Source organism: Lepidochelys kempii, chromosome 14 (genome assembly GCF_965140285.1).
Source record: "Lepidochelys kempii isolate rLepKem1 chromosome 14, rLepKem1.hap1, whole genome shotgun sequence".
NCBI lineage: Eukaryota > Metazoa > Chordata > Testudines > Cheloniidae > Lepidochelys > Lepidochelys kempii.
In genome coordinates this window covers 10,919,172-10,937,982 of record NC_136393.1, presented here as the reverse complement: position 1 = coordinate 10,937,982, position 18,811 = coordinate 10,919,172, and the positions used below count along the sequence as shown (strand labels likewise).

At 44.8% G+C, this 18,811-nt stretch overlaps 1 protein-coding gene across 12 annotated transcripts in view; it reads left to right on the top strand.

Annotated features, from left to right (window-relative positions):
* The window catches only part of STXBP4 (syntaxin binding protein 4), a 139,762-nt gene extending 132,504 nt beyond the window's left edge, over window positions 1-7,258 (top strand). For 11 of the 12 annotated variants that reach the window (XM_073311655.1, XM_073311659.1, XM_073311653.1 and 8 more), the window contains one exon: window positions 3,201-7,258. In XM_073311655.1, coding sequence (XP_073167756.1) covers window positions 3,201-3,315 — 115 coding nt within the window. In that variant the 3' untranslated portion in view covers window positions 3,316-7,258. The remainder of the gene's footprint in view (window positions 1-3,200) is intronic. The other variant, XR_012154917.2, reaches the window with a different exon arrangement.
* The last annotated feature ends 11,553 nt before the right edge of the window (window positions 7,259-18,811 follow it).

Below are 18,811 nucleotides of genomic sequence, written 5' to 3'. Positions count from 1 at the left end.
TTTCCCTCTAGCCACGAGGTAGTACTCCCTATTTATGGGACCACTAACACCAGAGCTGCGTTTTTAAATTCACTTGTGAATACATATTAGCACTCCTTTTTCCTGTGTACGCTACACCTCAACTCATAACTAACTGAAGAATAAAATCACTCACCTTATTACTAGGCTTGGCAGGGTTTGATTTAAATCACTAGTCAGCGGTAAACATTCATTTTATCAGAAATAGATGCCAAAAATATCATTGATTGCAGTTGGCAAGCGCAGCCTCCCCTGCACCTAGCACCCTCAGGCATTCAGATTTCAGGAGGCACCAGGTGTGGGGAAGGCTGCAATTCTTGTGGGGCAGAGCAGAGATCCCAGCTAGGACCACAAGGAGAATGATTAATTCCCAGCTGCAGGGGAGGCCACCACCCCACTGTTGAATGGCTCCTGCCCAAGGACAGTCCCTGCATTTACAGCGAGTGAGTGAGTGGGGCAGTGATAGTGGGAATGCAGGGGCTCCCTGCGTGGCCCTGGGGTTGGTGACAGTGTGGTGGCTTCCCCTACGGCCAGGGGCTCATCCTCTTCCTTGCATTCCTGGCCAGGGATCTCTGCTCTGCCCTGCCAGAACCGCAGCCTCCTTGCACCTGCAGGGTTCGGGTGTCACTAAATAATTGTTCTCTCACACTCACACACACCACACACACACACAATTAATTTTGCACAACTGTGAAAATTCAAATAGAAAAAAATGTTAAAAAATGCTTTAAAAACCTATAATCTCACACAACCAAAAACATTAAGTTGATAAAAATTGGTATCTTAGTGAAACAACAAAATGAAAATGAAATTCTCCCAAAACTACTTATTACACATTCCACCCATGTTGTTTCTTTCCTGTGAACTGTTTCTGCTGTAGACTGGTGAATGTGGCCTGCCTTAGGATACACAGGCCAGGCTCCCATTAACCTCAGAAGGAGCTATGAATGTCCATAGTGTAGACAGATTACAGTGGATTTGCAAAGAGCATCAATCAGGGCAGAATTTGCTCAGGACCGCAATTTTTTGTTTTGTAGGGAATAGCAGCACAGGTATATGCTTGTTTAACAGGGTTGCAAGGTAATATAATGGGACTCTTGTGAGTTTCCTTAGCATGTCTGTTCCTCTGGTCTTACTTATTTTCCTTGTTATTGCATATGAAGACAATATAGTCATCTGATTTGTCAGCTTTTTCATAATGATCATCTTATATTACAAGCTTCCTCTTTGCACTAACTTACCGATAACAACGACTGAATCTATTAGCAGGACTAAAAACAGTGAAAAGAACTATATTTCCTTTACCAACAGCACATCCTTTCCAGAAGGGACAGTAGGGTGACCAGATGTCCCAATTTTATAGGGACAGTCCTGGTTTTTGGGTTTTTTTCTTATAGAGGCTCCTATTACCCCCCACCCCATCCCGATTTTTCACATTTGCTGTCTGGTCACCCGAAGGGACAGAAAGCTGTGACCTACCCACATACAGTGTGGATGGTATCCACACAACTGATAGTTTTATCGGGGGGCGGGGGGCGGTTTGTGCCCAGGGGGCAGTCGGGGAAGAGGGCTTGGCCTTGCACTATGTATGTTATTTGCAGTGTTGTAGCCATGTTGGCCCCAGGATATTAGAGAGACAAGGTAGGTGAGGATATATCTTTTATTGGACCAACTTCTGTTGGTGGAAGGGACAAACTTTCAAGCTTCACAGAGCTCTTCCTCAGGTCTGGAGAAGGTAACCAGAGTGTCGCAGCTAAATACAAGGTGGGACAGATGGTTAAGCATAAGAGGTTCACACATGCTGTTGGAGACCACTTAAAATGAAGGGGTCTTGAATGTACTCACACAGAAAAATGATAAAAGACAAAAATACCCTGTCACCCATGGGTGAACACTTTTCACCCACTCCATGTCTGACCTCTCTGGTCTTGTCCTCAAAGGAAACCTGCACAACACCTTCACAAGATGAGCCTGAGAACTTAAATTCATAACGCTGCTGGACTTAACATAAAAACCATGGACTTAACAGAGACACTGGTTTTATGGCTCATTACAACAATTTGTAATGCTGCTGTCTGCTAACCCTTAATTGCCTTAACCATTTTAAGTGGTCTCCTACAGCATGTTTGAACACTTTATGCTTAACAATCTGTCCCTCCTTGTATTCAGCTTGGACACACTGATTACCTCCTCCAGACCTGAGGAAGAGCTCTGTGAAGCTTGTCCCTTCTGCCAACAGAAGTTGGTCCAATAAAAGATCTTATCTAACCTACTTTGTCGCTCTCGTTATGTACACAAGTTTACCGTATTCTCAGCCTGACCATTTGCCTGCACTCACTAAATCTGGGAAACTTTCAGAGCAGGTTCTTTTTAGCCATTCATATTGTTGGAAATGCTGTTAATTATAGCAGAGCAAGATGATGCAAGCAGCTTGGGATGGTATTTAAAACGCAGGGCCTGATCCTGTAACCCTTACACAAGTAGGGATGACTCATGTGAGTCAGGTTACTTACATGAGCACTGGCTCCTGAAGATGCCCTGAATTTGTCCCAGAGGAGGACTAAGAATATTCCCGTTTGGCTTTATGTACCTCTCTCACCTTCAAGAGGAGAAGTCTCTTAATGATTCTAGACCTCTCTAGTCCATCCTCTAGTATCTGAGCATGGAACTGTGAAGCAGAATCTCCTGGATCCAGCTCTGGCTGATTCCTTCTCTGACCTCATCAAGTCACTTGGCCACTCTGCTCTCAGCGTGCTGGAATGTTGGGAGACTTAGTTAGTACAGGTTTGTAGAGTGCTGCTGTATTAGTGGCCAGTCACAGCGGTCATTCAAGAGACACCACCTCCAGGGTATTTTCAGTATACCAAGATTCGTTTGCTGCAAGAGCACTTTTCTCCTTAGCTTTCAGTTAAATCAAGGGGGAATATTTGAGGCAGGGAACTTGACTTGGGGTTCTCACATCCAAAAGGTACCTCCTTTTTCCTACAGAATGGGAAATAAATGTACGTGAGGTTTAGACACTCCTACGCTGGAAATATTTTCATGAACAGTTCTTAGGGTCTGATCTTGTGAGACACTGGGGACCTCCAGAGAGGGGCTAAGTATCCTTAGGACTTCTCCTGTTTTTATGATCTGAAATAACCCCTTTGGGGGTACTAATGGCATTTCTTGTTTCCATTTAGCCATGTAACACAGACAACATCATGGATCCATCCAGTGACCAGTGCACTGAACTTGTCCTGCTCCGAGGAGAATGAGGAAGACCGGACCAGAGAGCTTCCAGACCCCAAGAGCTGAGACTGGTGGAGAGTAGTTTCAGTCTCATTTCAGCATCTGGATAAGAAGATGTACACCTTCCAATAGTCTAATGTAATAGCGCCAGATATTACGCCTATTGAAGTCAATAGGAGCTTTGCCACTATTTAGGTAGGATCATTTTCAAGGCTGAAGTTCACCTTGGCAAAATTTCCACTTAAACCCTTAAGGACTTAGGTGGTGCACAGGACCTGGATAGGTCCTGTGCACAGGGGTCACTCTCACTCTCATCCTTTAGGATTTGATCCTGACCTTTCACAACTTATACACTGGTATAACTTCATTGGCTGGAATGGAGTTAATCCTGCTCCTAGTATGAGAACAGAATTGGGCCCAACGGCTGTAATTCTCACAGTGGCTTCAAGCTGCTTGTAGAGCCATAACATACAAGCTGAGCTTTTTTACCAGTGCTTGTAGTTGTAATAGAGATGCCTTTTCTGTAACTACTGAGTCAGTCTGTTTTTATAGCAGAAACTTTCAATGTATTTTGCTAGCAAAAGTTTATGACAATTTGTTGTAAGTATTGCAGCCCAGATGACTTTTCTACAAATATTTTTAAGATGAATGATTAGGCCTTAGGAAGACAAGGCCTTGATGAGTTGTCAAGTATAAAGACACAATTTTGGTTGAGAAAGCCATACTCTGTCAGCATAATCGTGCAATGAAAATGATTTCACTTTTGTACTCTGCTAAACCAACAGCCACATGCAACTATTTCAGCAGACGCTGTGAAATTTCAAATACGATGAAACCTATGAAAGTACCTCTGGGATCAGCAGAATTCAGTCACCTCCTAGAAGTGGGTCTTTAAGTAGACACAAAACAAATTCATTCTGGAGATCTTGAGGATGTTTTAAAGGGGTTACTCAAAATGAGGTGCTGCTGAGGCCCTACAAACAGGTTGCACTGTACATCAGCAGCATGAGATATTTTAAGATAATGTTACACTCAGCACAAGGGCTGACTTCTGCTTTGAGTGCCTGATTCTACAATAGGTCACTATAAAGGCTCTCCTCTTTTTATATCTGTGACGATGACAGGTATTGACTAATGAATGAAATAAGGAACACTAGAAGCACTGATGAATACGCCAAAGTAAAACAGTGGTTCAAACCTTTAGAACCAAGGAGTGAGGCTCTGTTTTAAAGGGTGAGGTGGGCACAGGCTACAGCCTGAATTCCTTTGGGAAGCATACATAGGAGTGTCACACTCTGAAAAGATACAACTTAGCTCCACTGGTCAATTCAAAGCCAGGTCCCCATCCCTCACACCCTCAATGGGGAGTCTCTGACAAGTGGTGGAGCTGGATTTTCAAATCTTTGTACTATTGAGCAAAAGGACCTGACTTGTTTACAGCTCCTACACCTACTAAAACTCTCCTTGCCACCTTCCCCTCACACCCGGTGCAGAGCCAGGCACAGGGTAGCTCTTAGGCCTTTAACGTTTAATTTGCTTTACAGAGCAAAACTCCGAGTAAACCTCCTTTCTGAGTCACAGTGTGGCTCTTTATCGTATATGCTTCATGTACGACGGCGTCACACCCGGGATAGCCCCTCCCAGGGAATCTGTACTGCGGCGCAGAGAAGTTAGTTTTGCCCAGTCTCTCTCAGAAGCAGATGTCATTCCTAGTGCTGAGCAATGTCATACTCACTTGGGAGGCTGGTAGGAAACATTGTTGTGTTCTTTTAAGGGCCAATTACCTATGCATGTGGAGTCCGTGTCCCTTCATGTAGCTGGTAGAGGGAGGATGTTATGGAGGGAGCTTGACCAGCAGATCCACTGAACACTCAGTATGACAGCAGTCTGGAAAGCTGCCATGCTTCAGCCATGATCTGCTATGGCCTCAGAGGGAGGCTTGTGCCCCCATCCCTCAAACCACCACATAGAACCACTGAGCAGAACCCATTAGCAGGGGCTTTGTGTCGAGCTATAATGGGCCCTTTAATCATGCTGTTCTTCCCTAAATGCCCTTTAAAAACAGGCACAGACTCCTGCTGCTTGCAGGACCTTGTACCAGGGGTTTTCTGCAGTTTCCTTAGTCCTAGGAGTCATGTAAGTGCTTTGTTTATTACAGAGCCAAGGTGGATGGGGTAATTTCTTTCCTTGGACCAACTTTTGCTCTCTTTCCGGTGCGTGAGAGTTACGCGGTGGTATCTTGTTTGAGGCGGTCCCTTCTGGAGTATGTGATGATTATTCCAGGCACTTTCTAGCTCTAATCAGGGATTTCCTACGAATTCTGTTTAGTTAGGGCATATATAGACTGTGCCGCTCTGATTTCTTTGTGAGAGATTTGAATCAGGTCGTGACTACGCTATCCTTCCAGGGCTTGATTCAGCCATGGGTTATGGTAACTCAAAGTACAGGTCGGTGGTCACAACTCCACTCTGCCAGTGGCTTCCCGGCCAGCCAGCCCAACCCTGAAAGTGGATGGGGGTAAGGCTAGGACCATGAACGAGGCAGGCTCCACCCATTGGATCCACTGCAGGAGGGCAGCTATGTGAATGCTACCTGCTCGCCCCAAGGAGTGAACACTGACCCTCCGCCCTGAGTATGCAATTCACTGCTTACTGCAGCAGCGAGGGAGAACCCAAGATAAAATGCTGGCATTCTACCTGCTGTGCTTACTTGGAGAATGTTTCTCTTTTATTTTGACTTGATAATTAAAGACTTCTTAGAAACAGATCATTGCATCCATCTAGTTTCTTCTGTATTCTAGTGTCTCATCAGTCACATAAGCTACCATAGCTCATATTCTCCAGCACCGAGACTGTGTTTTGAAACCTGGGATCTCCAAATGTTCTCGTCTATTTTTGTATGTTGGCATACTTGTTTCCTAGGGTGTTTTTTTTTTCCTCTCACTGAAGCAGTTTGCAAAATAATTTTGATTACACTGAATCCTGTAAAGTGGGAAAACGGCTCTGGAATAATGTAATGAGACTTTGTAAAGAGCAGTTGTCAAAACACACAACTCTGTGATGGCTGCTTTACATTTTTACCACACAATGAAATGTACCGAGTGGAAGAGCAATGGAAGTACAACTTTGTATCCATTAAGAGAACAAAACAAAGGCGTTGCCAGAAAACAGATACTGGAGTACTTCAGTGGCTTCATGTACATCTATTTTCTATGTACGGTTGACACCATTATAAATAGGCTTCTGCAACACTCCAGTATTTATCTTTACAATTGTACCTGTAGTACACTGCACCCTTCAAATTGGAAATGTTGCAAGTACTCAGGTGTTGCAGTGACTGGAATAAACAGGCAAATTAGACACAAAGGTCGAGATGTACAAAGATATTCAGGCGCCTACAACTCTTACTGACTTCAGTGGGAGTTAGGCACCTAAATATTTCTGAGGCTCTGGGTCAAACTGCAGCTGCGAAATGCCTTCCTTTTAATTCAGCCCAATGTATCACTTAAAAAAAAAAACAGGGTAGATCACTCCCACACCATACTCACACAGAGAAACCACCCTGAGCATCCCACCGTAAGTTTCAATAAGTCACTACAGATGATTGTTTCACATCCTCTGACATACCACACAAAACCATCATTAGTTAGGGTGAACCCACCACCACAAGGCCTATGCACCACTCAGGCCCTCCAGGGCCAATTCTGCAGGACTAAAGTCAGTGGGAATTTTGCTATAGATTTCAGTGGGAGCCTTGAGGGTAGAAGTGGGATCGAAGTGGTACATAGCCCTTGTGCTGTCCTCTGCGCAGCACTGAATTTCACTATAACATCTTACTTAAGTAAAGCCGCTCTCAAAGGATGACCCTGCTCACACTTGGCTTTCGAAAGCCCTTTGTACTATCGGTATCTTATGGAGTGACTGGCCACGCCACCTTGTATTTAAAAAAACTCCTAAAGTGATGTAAAGCTCTGATGCTCCTTTCACAATAAAGATCTCAGTGATATAAACCACTTGTGTCTCTTTTATAATTAGCCCCCACAGCTTTGTGATATTATCCACGGCAGATTATGCAGCTGATCGACGCCAGGTCTTGCTCATCATATAGAATTGTAATGAATGAAATTTTTAGACTAGAAAAGGGAGTAAATGACAGCAGGCCAAGCCTGTCTGTCCCATTCCTTTAATCTTCTTTGTACAAAGGTGACTCAAAATGCGCCTTTGGGAAGGAATCTAGAAAACCGACAGGCCTTTCGAAAAAGCAAATCCTGTGTTCCAATCCTGCAATGATTTCCACACAGGCAAACCCCCATGGAGCCCCAGTGACTTCCTTCAGGAGTCTGCTCACAAGGATTCAATAGCAGGGTGAGGCTCATGTTTGTAATCACCTGCTTACAAGGAGGCAGCTTAGTCCAGTAGGGCATTGGCCCGGGCGTCCTGTTCCCAGCTCTGCCACGGACCTGCATGATCCTGGGCAAGTCACCTCAGCCCAGATCCTCAATGGTATTTAGGCATCTAGCTCCCACCGATTTCAATGGCACTTAAATGCCAGGGAAGATCTGCACCTCTCTGGGTATCCGCTTCCCATCCCACCCTCTAGCTGTCTTGTTCGTTTCGATTGTCGGGCCTTTGGGGCCAGGCCTTTGTCTCACTCTGTGTTTGTACAGTGTGTAGCACAATGTGAGTCCTCAGTTGCAAGTGGGACCTCGGGGCACCACCATAAGTCAAATAATTAATAATTACCATGAAGAAAAAAAGCAAAGGGATGGCGCTTTGTCGTTCCCTGAAACACACACGCCATCGCTGCTGTGGCGTGTGCATTGGCTGGTTTACTTCAGAGTGTGTTTGGCTCACGGGAGCTATGTATTGCCTGGCTACGTCTACGCCACAGGCCCAGGCCTTGTCTCCTAGGTAACCAGGCCTGCTGAAGAGCGTGTATTACTGTTACCGAACGGGTCTTTGCTGGGGGGAAACGGCAACGTTGTTTTGCTCGGGAAGGATAAATGTGTCAGGCCAGGGATGAGAGGCCAGTTCAAGCTAAGCAGCTCATGCTGAGCCGCCCCATGTAATATTCACCAGCCCTTAAATGCTTCTCATGCCAAGCAGTTTTATAACTCAAACAAGTGATTCATTATTTTACATTAAGCCAGTTTCTGACAGACGGGGGCGGGGAGGAAAGGCAGTTGCCGCTGAGGTGGGGAAAACCCTCATTTGGAAGATCGTTAGTGAGTCAGTTAATAAGAGCAGCAAATAGGAGAAGCACCAAGGTTATGCTGCGAGAGGCCAATGACAAGGAAGTTGGCCTCCTTATCTATCCCATACTTAAGACACAGCCAAGTTCTGTTCTCACACCCTTAACTATTCCCTCTTCTGGGTAATGGTTGTTGCCAGATTATAAGGTTGATCAACACTCAGAACTGCAGGTGAAACTACTCAGCACCCCTCAGTGTCCTGCATTGGGCATCCAAAATCGGCAGCCCCCGCCTTTTAAAATGTTGGCCTCTGTGGCTTGTCCTACATTATACATTGAGTCGGTGGCAAAATTTGGTGTAACCCCAGGAATCCTTATTCTAAGTCCTACGGTCTAACCCCAAGACAACTCCCGCTTCCCAGATCATTTACCCACCAGGTAATTTTGAGTAGCATGCTATTCTGATGCTCAGAGCCAGAGCCCAGTCTGGTGTAATTCTGCATTGGGTTAAATGGAGATACATAGATCTACGGATCTGGAGCAAGCTTCACAGAAGTATTTAGACATCTAAAAATGCAGACTGAGTTAGGCGCCTAATCCATTTTAAGGATAAATAAATTGGTTAGCCTCTAAGATGCCACAAGTACTCCTTTTTGCGAATACAGACTAACACAGCTGCTACTCTGAAACCTAATCCATTTTAGTGCTTTTGAAAAGCCCACTGAGTGCCTAGAGAACAGGAGGACTTGTGGCACCTTGGAGACTAACAAATTTATTAGAGCATAAGCTTTAATGGGCTACAGCCCACTTTATGCTCTAATAAATTTGTTAGTCTCTAAGGTGCCACAAGTACTCCTGTTCTTTTTGGGGATATAGACTAACACGGCTGCTACGCTGAAACCTTAGCGCCTAGCTGCACCTTGAGTTGCTTTGGCCTTTGGTCTTAACCATCAGATGGGTGGAATGATACTATGCTAAAAATTAAATGTCAGTGAATGAAGCCTAACCACTATTCTCAATAACCAGCTTTTTGTTTTCATGTAATGCTGAAAATACCGGCCATTTACAGGTTGTACAATCCAGATTCTTTTTCATATTTTTGGCAGTTTGATCTTTTGCCACTTACTCAGGATTCTTCTCCAAACACAAGCTGAAGCTGCCACTGATTTAATAAGTTGATTTTTTTTTTTTACATTCTTTTGGGATGACCTGCTTTATTACACAAGAAAGATATTGACATTTCTACTAAAATTTGATCAGACAGAATTTTGCATCACTCACCAGACAGCCAAGTGCTTTAAAACAAATGGCTCTAAAGCCACAGGAATGATACCGTTAATTTTTCATCAATTACAAATCAAAATAGACCCACATCAGACCCCTTACTCTTCCCCATGCCCATGAACATTGGTGTACAGTTTGGAAATGAATCTCTCCCTGTAAGCTTGGATTTGGGTCAGATCCAAACAATAAGGGGCTTGTTTATGTGAAAATTTCAAAACAAAGTACTAATGAGGTTTTAGCATCAGCCTCTGCAAATGCTAACTCTGAATTGAGCTTGCACCTCAGCCCAAACCTACCAAAGCTCTCAGCACCAGTTCAGCCAGTTGGCCTGTGTCTAGTTCCCAGTTTAAGGATTAATCGCATCTAAACAACATATGCTTAAGTGCAGCCTGAACAGAGATGATTTCGTGAATCAGGCCCTGAGTCTCCTATTTCTACACATGTGCAGCTGTCATTATCCTTAGGGGAGGGATGACAGTGTACACAATGGTTAGAGAAGGAAGCTCAGAGCCAAAACTTTGGGACTTTATTCGTGGCTCTGCCAAAGACTTGCTACATGACCTAGGGCAAGCCCCTTAATAGCCCTGTTCTGTAGTTCGCTCATTTGTAAAATGGGCCTGATGTGCATAAGCCCATCTTTAAAAGTTTTTAGTGTCAAAGGTGATCCACCTACCAAGTCCGTCAGGAAAGTGTTTACTAGGAAAATAAAAGTCACATCAGCGAGAATTTGGCCGCGCGTCTTCCCCAAAATGTAACACATTCCATTTTTGTCTTGACAATTACAGAAAGCTAAGAATGCTGCAACACTGGACAATTGTGATTAGGTGACACCACATTACTCCTTGGGGGGAACTTCAGTTTATGGGAATGAGCTGATAGGAAGTTTCTATTGAAGTGAATGCTTAGGGGAGTTGTACGATGATTGATTCTGACTAGAGAGAAAGACTGGATGCTACTGAGTTGTGTTTAGGTTGAATTTGCCTGGAGATGTGCAGCTTCTGTCACCTCTGAAGGGAAAAACTTGATGCCAGAGCTGGGGCATGAGATCACTCTTCAGTCATACTGAATCCCTTGTTCAGTTTTCTGCCTAGAGGTCACAGGGTTTGATCATTCCAACATGGGCAATTATTTTCCAGTTCAAAGGGAGACTGTAAAGTCTCCACTAACTGCATCACAGACAAGTTGGTACAGACTGAAACAAGGATGTTCTTGCTTGTAAATAACAACAGCTGGGATTCCTTAGACTCTGGGATTTGCGTTTGGTTGGGGGAGGCAATCTGCTGCTGAAAAAAGCAAACTCTGTAGCTGCTAACACATGAGACACTGGGTGTTGTTTAAACTCCCACCGTGCTGGGAAAATACATCAGTGCAGGAATGATCTGGGGTGAAATCCTGCCCCCCGAAATCAACAGTTTTGCCACTGACTTCAAAGTGGCCATGCTTTCATCCTCTGGCCTCCTGAGCTGTGAAAGGATCAGCAACAGTGTGCTATGCTGGTTCACCATTATGGCACAAACACTTCCAGCTGCTCTGGCTGTATTGGCTTTCTTCAGAAATCAGTCTGTGTTCCTCAGCTTTGCTGATGCACATATACCAGCCAGAACGTTACAGAGCTTGTTAAGATGCATGTGATTTTAAGGGACAAGAAGCAAATGGCCATCAGTTGTAACAGTAAGAGTGCAGGGACGTGGAGCAGGGTCTTGGAAAGCCAGCCAGTTGAGATTCTTTTTTACCATGAGCCTAATTAGAGGATTCCTTTTTTTAATCCAGAAAATTGAAACACATTGCAGCTACTTGCCGATCCCCTTGGCAAGATAAAGCCAAGAGCATTGAGCCCTCCAGAAATAGTAAAGGGTTCAGTCTCTAAACACCATGCTGATCTGCATTTATTTAGCACTGTTCCATGTCACTGTGGACTATTAGGTACTGTAATTAGTCACCATGGGAGTTATGCATCCCAAGTCAAAGGCAACTGTACATAATTGATGTTATGGTCTATTACCAGGGGCAGAAAAGCCCATTAAGAAGGCAGCCTGTTGCTTTCAGAACTTATTGCTTGAGGGGAAAAATAATTTGAAATTAATTACAACTTGATCTAATAGAATAGGAAATAGGATACAAAACAGGGAGGGGCAGAGTACAGTGAAATTGCTACTTGGCTAATGAAAACTGAGACCAAAAAGGGACAATATTATCATTAAAGAAGACAGTGTAAGTGTAATTAACCTCATCTTAATCATTTCTCCATCCGTTTGCCTTTGTGCCATGTATTCTAATCAAATTTCAATGGAGGTAGATGCCTAAATAGCTTTGAGCCTTATGGAACCTACTTATCTGGGCCTTGGTGGTTTCACATTAACCATTTGGATCCTCCTCCTCCCCCCAAAATGGGCAGGTTTCAAACCAAACTAGCTAATTATTAGTAAGTTTGCAATAGGACCCAATCCTGTACTGGGCCCCTGGAAGATGCATTAAAATGACCAGGTCAGGCTTGACAAAGCCCTGGCTGGGATGATTTAGTTGGGGATTGGTCCTGCTTTGAGCAGGAGGTTGGACGAGAGGACCTCCTGAGGTCCCTTCCAACCCTGATATTCTATGATTCTATGAAAAGGAAAGGCCTTTTCCATTTCTCAAATCTAGGATTGTTTGGCACTGAACTCGTACTTATGCCTGTTTCAAGCCTGGTTTGTTATAACTGCTTGCCCTGAGTGTTATTCATAGACCAGTGCTGCTACTGAGGGGGGCCGGCAGTTACCATGAGGTGGACTGGAAGACCCCAGTTGTTTCCTTGCATTCTAATGAACTCACCTTCTTCTTGTAAGGGAACTAAGGGTTATTGTCCCACTAGAGTGAAGTTTTGCTGCAGTATAAGTGGGATTTACAGGACTAATCCTCAAGGCCAGGAGCAATTATCAGCTCCTGGAGAAGTGTTAAATACAACAGTGGAGGGTGATTATCACTTTGGTCTCCTCCTCCAAGGTGGCTGAGCTAAGGGGAGAGAAATTGCCCTTACTCCAAGGGAGGTAGGCAGAAATGGCTGGTTCACTGTCCTGCTCCAGCCAAAGGGAAGAGAAGCCATTGTTGATCACAGGCAGTGTGCTTCCCAGTTACAGGGGTGATCTGTGACCCTACCTCCATTCCCCCAGTAGGGGAGGAGAGGGAGATTTCGCTGGGTAAGTCTTTTCCCACTCTGCTGAAATTCAGTTCATTGTGAAGTTTCATAGTGACAAATTTAACTGAAACCATTTCACTCCTCTGGGCAAACTATGATCCACTCCAGAGCTGGATAGGGCAGATGAAGGGAAATCTTTTTTTTCACAGAACTGCTTAAAATATATATATATATATAAACTAAAAGTGCCACACCGCCTCTACACTGCCTTGTGGTAGTGGTGGGCTAGGGTAGCTATTCCTATGCAAATGCCCATCTTGTGTCTAACTGGTTTCTTACCCATCCCCAGGTTAGTTATTCTCCTCTCATTTCAAGTTCTTGCCGATACATCCTGCTGCCTGTGGGTTCCCCCCTCCCCAAAACACACACACGTTCTCTCTCCCTCTCTCCAGGGAAGCAGGGGGCAGAAGCTGTGGATGGAACCTCCACCACACAGGCAGGTGAAGTAGCAAACCCAGCCCCATCACAAACTGGCTAGAAGCAGGGAGGGATGGGCACAGGTAAGGAAATGAGGCTGTTGGGGCCTCTATAGGTCTATCCTGTGAGAAACAATGTGCAACACTGAGTCTCAGAGCCTGGGTCAGTTGGCTAGGGTTTGGGCTGTGGGGCTAGACATTGCAGTGTAGGGTTGGGTTCTGAGACACGTGCCCCTCCCCCCATGGGGGATTTAAAACCCAGACTCCAGCCTGAACATTTACACTGCAGATTTGAGCCCTGCAAGCCTGAGTCAGCTGACCTGGGCCAGCCGTGGCCATGCTGCGGGTCTTTTATTGCAGTGTAGACATACCCCATGTGTCACCTCACATAGCCCTGCCAGAGCCAGAACTGGTGTTTGGTTGGCTGCACAAAACCAAATTAAACCTCAGGAAGCTTCAAACAAAATCCTCAAAGGAAATCTCAGCCCCAAAATGAGCAACCGCCCGAGAGCTGGGGAATCCTGGAGGGGTTAAACCCCAAAACCAAACTCCACTGTTATGAAGCCACTAGAAGCAAAACTACCAAAATGCTATGTCAAGGGTTCCTGTGCAATGCAAAAAAAACTACATTCTCCCCCCGCCTAGTTACGGAGAAGAAAGCTGAGACTGTGGCTAGAACAGGATTTGCTGCCAGAGGCAGATCCTCTGCTGGTGTAAAGTGTCCTACCACCACTGAAGTCTGATCTACAGAGCTTGATATCAATAGGGCTAGGACAATGTACACTAACTGAAGATCTGCCCCCAGATTTTACTGGGGGGGGACATTTAAACAGTGACCATGAAGTAGAAATCTTGAGCAGAGCAACTTGGCTTAAAAAACCATCAGTATTAAGTAATTATTATTAATACTTAGCATCTTCTCAGCAGTAGATCTGAAAACACTTTAGAAAGATGGTTAAACATTATTATCCCCATTTTACAGAGAGGAAAAACTGATGTGCAGAGGCCTAGATCCTGAAAGATATTTAGGCTCCTATGTTTCACTGAAATCAATGAAAGTTAGGAGTCTAAATACCCTTTGAGATCCGGCCAGAAGAGTTTACGTGACTGGCACAGTTCCATGGCTAGTCTACAGCAGAGCTGGGGAAAACAACAAGCCTGCTAATTCTCCTTCCGGTGCCCTCTCCCCCTTAGGCCACACTGCTCTAAACCTGTACAGTTCAGTCACTAGAGTGAATTTGCATCCGTTGAGCCAGTTTTGAACATTGCTATAAGAGGGGAAAGTGGTGTCTGGTAAGGGGGAAGCTCCCAAAGCTCGGATTCCTTCCAATCTGAATGTCTACACAGTGATTTTAAGCTCTGCAGCCCGAGTCTGCTATGGCCATGCCATGCATCTCTTATCCCTGTGTAGACATACCCAAAGGCTGCTGGGATTCATACAAGACAGGGTGCTGAGAAAATGAAGAGGTTGTTGGCAGATCTCTTCCTGGAGCTACCAGCTGCTTGGCAGCTGGATGGGTGCAAGGTCCTCTGTGAAGCCTCTGCTACTGTACTTGTCTGATTTGGCTGCCATTATTGAAAGGCAGTCATTTCTCAGCCCTATAGCTGTCAAAGTGGGTGAGCATTATTTTTCCTATTGGCAGACGGGGATGGCCGAGATACAGAGGAGGGGAAGTGACTTGCCAAAGGTGAGCCGAGTCAGAGCTAGCAACAGAAATTAAACCCGCTGGGGTGAAATCCTCCTAGCTCTCTAGAGTGCACTGAATGGTTCTCTTGCCATTGGTTTCCTTGAGGCCAGGATTTCACCCCTAATTTCCCAGTCCAATCCCCTCCCCTCAATCACAATTGGCAGCTATAAAATTTCAGCTGAAGCATGATTAGAAGACAAATGTGGGCTTAGGCTCTCTGTGTGGAACTGGCAGAACAAATTAATGCTGTGTGCCTGGGGAACTCGGCTGATGTCTCCTGGTGTAACAGGAGACGACAAAGGTTATCAGAGCAGAAGAAACACACTTGGGTGAAAGTAAATACACCTGGTAGGGAAAACAACTTTAAATAGCTCCCGGTGACCTTTGACAATTTGCCTCCCTAGTGTAACACCAACTGAGGATGACTAATGACAGTTTATCAAAGAGCTCTCCATTTTCTGCGTTCAGTTTTCTGCTTTCTCTTCCCCCAGAAATTATGGTGTCATACTAATAACATGTTATCCTGGGTGGGGGGGAGTAATCTCTGGAATCTCAGTGACAAAATCCTGGTAGATCAAAGCCAAAGGGCTCTTACTGCTTAATGAACTGAATATGTATATTGCAGTCACTCTCAAGGCAGATTGGGACTCCCATTGTGCGTACAACATCTAGCACAATAAATGACAGTCCTTGCCCCAAAGACCTTACAATCAAAAAGACAAGACGTAACTGGGGGGGCCTAAATGTGGCCGGGGTTGGGATAGAAAAGGTAACTACGGTAAAACCATGTGTGCGATTCTTAGCCATCTGGGATCAGAGATTACGATTTATTATCTGGATTAATAAGTGTAGGTGACAGTTTTGGATTTCTCACCAAGATTAATGTTTTGTGAGTTAATGTTTGTTTAGAATTGGTGGGTGTGTTTTGAGTTTTCTGCTTACATAGGGATGCTAGGTGCTAACAGTAACCTCCTAGCAACATTCTAACTCTGGTAATTATCTTTCACCTAGCTAAACACTTGTGGTTTCAATTAAATAAAATACCTTCACTTCATATCATAAACCATTGGGCATTGTTGTTAAGGAGTTGCCACACTTCCCCCAGAGTTAGCTACATTTCAGTAGTAAGATAAGACAATCCCTTTGTATATTTTTGCATCTTAGTTTAGGTTTGCAAAGTTCTTTAAGATGAAAAGCGTTAAATTAATTTAAGATTGAAATACTTCAATGAGTAAGGTGATGAGTCACTCCTGTGCTGCTCACCAGCCAATCCACAAGCCAGGAACTGGTCTGGTGACTTTCAGGGCAGGTGTATAAGCCTCACAGGTTGATCAGAAGCTCAGTTTGCTCAATGTCACCTAAGGGCTTGAAACTCCCTGTGGCCGGATAGTGGCAACAGAATCCCCAAGCCTTCGCCTGCTCCAGCCTTGTCCTAACTACGGCTTTTCTCCAATCCTGCTCTGGACTCCTGATTCTGACTCTGACCAGCTCTATCTGACCAGTTTCTGACTGTACTGAAGGAAGTGTCCAAAAAAAAAAAAAAAAAAAAGTAAGCTATTCAAACCTAAAAATCACTTTTATCTTCCCATTGTAGCCCAGTAGAGGTTTGAAATTTAAAATGTTTTCTTAATCAATTATAACTTTTCCCAGCCATTTTGTAGCGTGGTTCATTATTGCAGGGTTGCACGTAGGTGCTGAAATGTGTGTAATAATGTTGCTTTGGGAGGAGGGGGTTCTTAAACCTATACAAAGCTACTAGTACTTAGAAACACACACGCCTGCTTAATGTTGCAAACGCCACTGGTTCGGGGGCTTGATCCAAAGCTCCCGGGAATCGATGGAGCACTCACAGTAATAAGCAATATGCTAAAAATAAGGCTCTCAAGATCAGACCCCAAGGGAACACCTTACTGTGGTATTTGTAACAGCGTCCGGTCAGTGTAACTGTGCGTTGTCTGAGGGCTCTATAGAGAGCAATGTGTTGTTGCACCTTTAAATGCATGTTAATCCATGATTTTGGGAACCTGTGAACTCCTGCAGGTCTGTCTTTTGGCTTAAGTTAAAAGCAATTTAAGGTAATAGAGAACTTCATTTTCACAAACATGATTTTAATCATAACTCTGTCTTCACTGAAAAGCCAAATGCATTTTTAAAAATGGGCCTCGTTCTGATTTCACTTACAGCAGTTTTACAGTGGGTTAATTAACTCCACTGATTTCATTGTAGTTACTCTTGTGATTTATCCCATTGCGGGATCAGAATTGGGCCCCACGGGAGTGATCTGTTGTACACAACAAACTGCATGATTTCAGGAGTGATTATCCTGAGGCCACTTTAAAGACTTGTGAGCTATTTATCTTGGCATAGTTGAGTCTTGACATAACTTCTAAGTGATAAGCCCCAGAGCTCCAGCCACTGCTCCCCCCTCCCTCCCACCCCAGGGCCCTTTAAATCCCGGCCTGAGCCCTGCTGCCCAAGCCCCGGGGTAGCAGCAGTGGGGTTCTGGTGGGGATTTAAAGGGCCCCAGGGCAGTAGCAATGGCTGGAACTCCGGGGCCCTTTAAATCCCCACCAGAGCCCCGCCGCCACTACCCCGGGGCTTGGGCAGCAGGGCTCAGGCCGGGATTTAAAGGGCCCCAGGGCGGTTGGGGCATGTTGCAGCGGCTGGAGCTCTGGGGCCCTTTAAATCCCCGCCGCAGCCCCACCGCCACTGCCCCAGGGCTTTAAATTGCCCTCTCAGAAAGCAGGACCTGGTATGGCGCACTGGCTCTTACCAGTACGCCGTACCGGGGTGTACCAGCTTACTTTCATCTCTGGCTGTATCTTAGGCTGCAGTGAAAGCTGTAAGTAAATGAGGCCTACAGAGTTATCGAGAACAAGCAAAATGCCTGCGTATGTGATGACCCCATGGGCAGATTTACTGCACACCCAGACCACAACACTGCAGGCTTAATCCTGCACAGTGCTGAGTACGCTCAAATCCTACTGACATCATGAGGGCTTGAGCACGCTCAGCAACTGGTAGGGATCAGGCCCTTAAAATCTAATTAGAATCTAAGCCGTGTATTCATTGCTCATTTACAAGGTCCTCTCAAATCACTAACACAAACTACATTGATCTCTAATGACCATAATCAATATTAACTCCGTTACTAGACAAAGGCTGTTTCCCAATCTCTCAGTATTGCAATAAGAAGGCTTGCAAGATGAAAGGTTTAAAAACGTATATTTGCAGCTATAGAATATATTACAGGAAAATATTGTTCCAGGCTGTCAGGTGCAGGCGACGTACAATCCTTCAAACCTGTAAGAGAACAAAGCACTTCATTATATGTAAATCATTGATAGGTAAACACTTTAGTTGGGGCTAGTGAATTTGTTTCATTTGTTAGCTGAAAAATCAAAGGATGAGGTTCAAGGGAGGGGAGAGGGAGAAATGTACAGCAGGAACTGACGTAAACTAGTCACTGCTTGAGATCCAGACAATAGAACTATGGCCCAATGCTGCAATGTTAACTCAGATGAATAGTCCCATTGGCTTTGGGGGAGCTATTCGTGTTACCCCTATCGCTGTCCTGAAGAGCTTGCAACCTAAATAGGCAAGACACTCGGGGTGGGAGGGAAAACAGAGGGAAAGAAGTAATTTGTTCAAAGTCACACAGGCAGTGAATGGCATCAACAGACCTCCTGACTCCCATCCTCGTGCCTTCCCCGCTGGATACACTATTCTTGGTAAATGAAGGATGCGGGATTGGGCCCCAAGTATCCAAATCTAAATATGAAAGAGTCCTACAAATAGATGTTATGAAACAC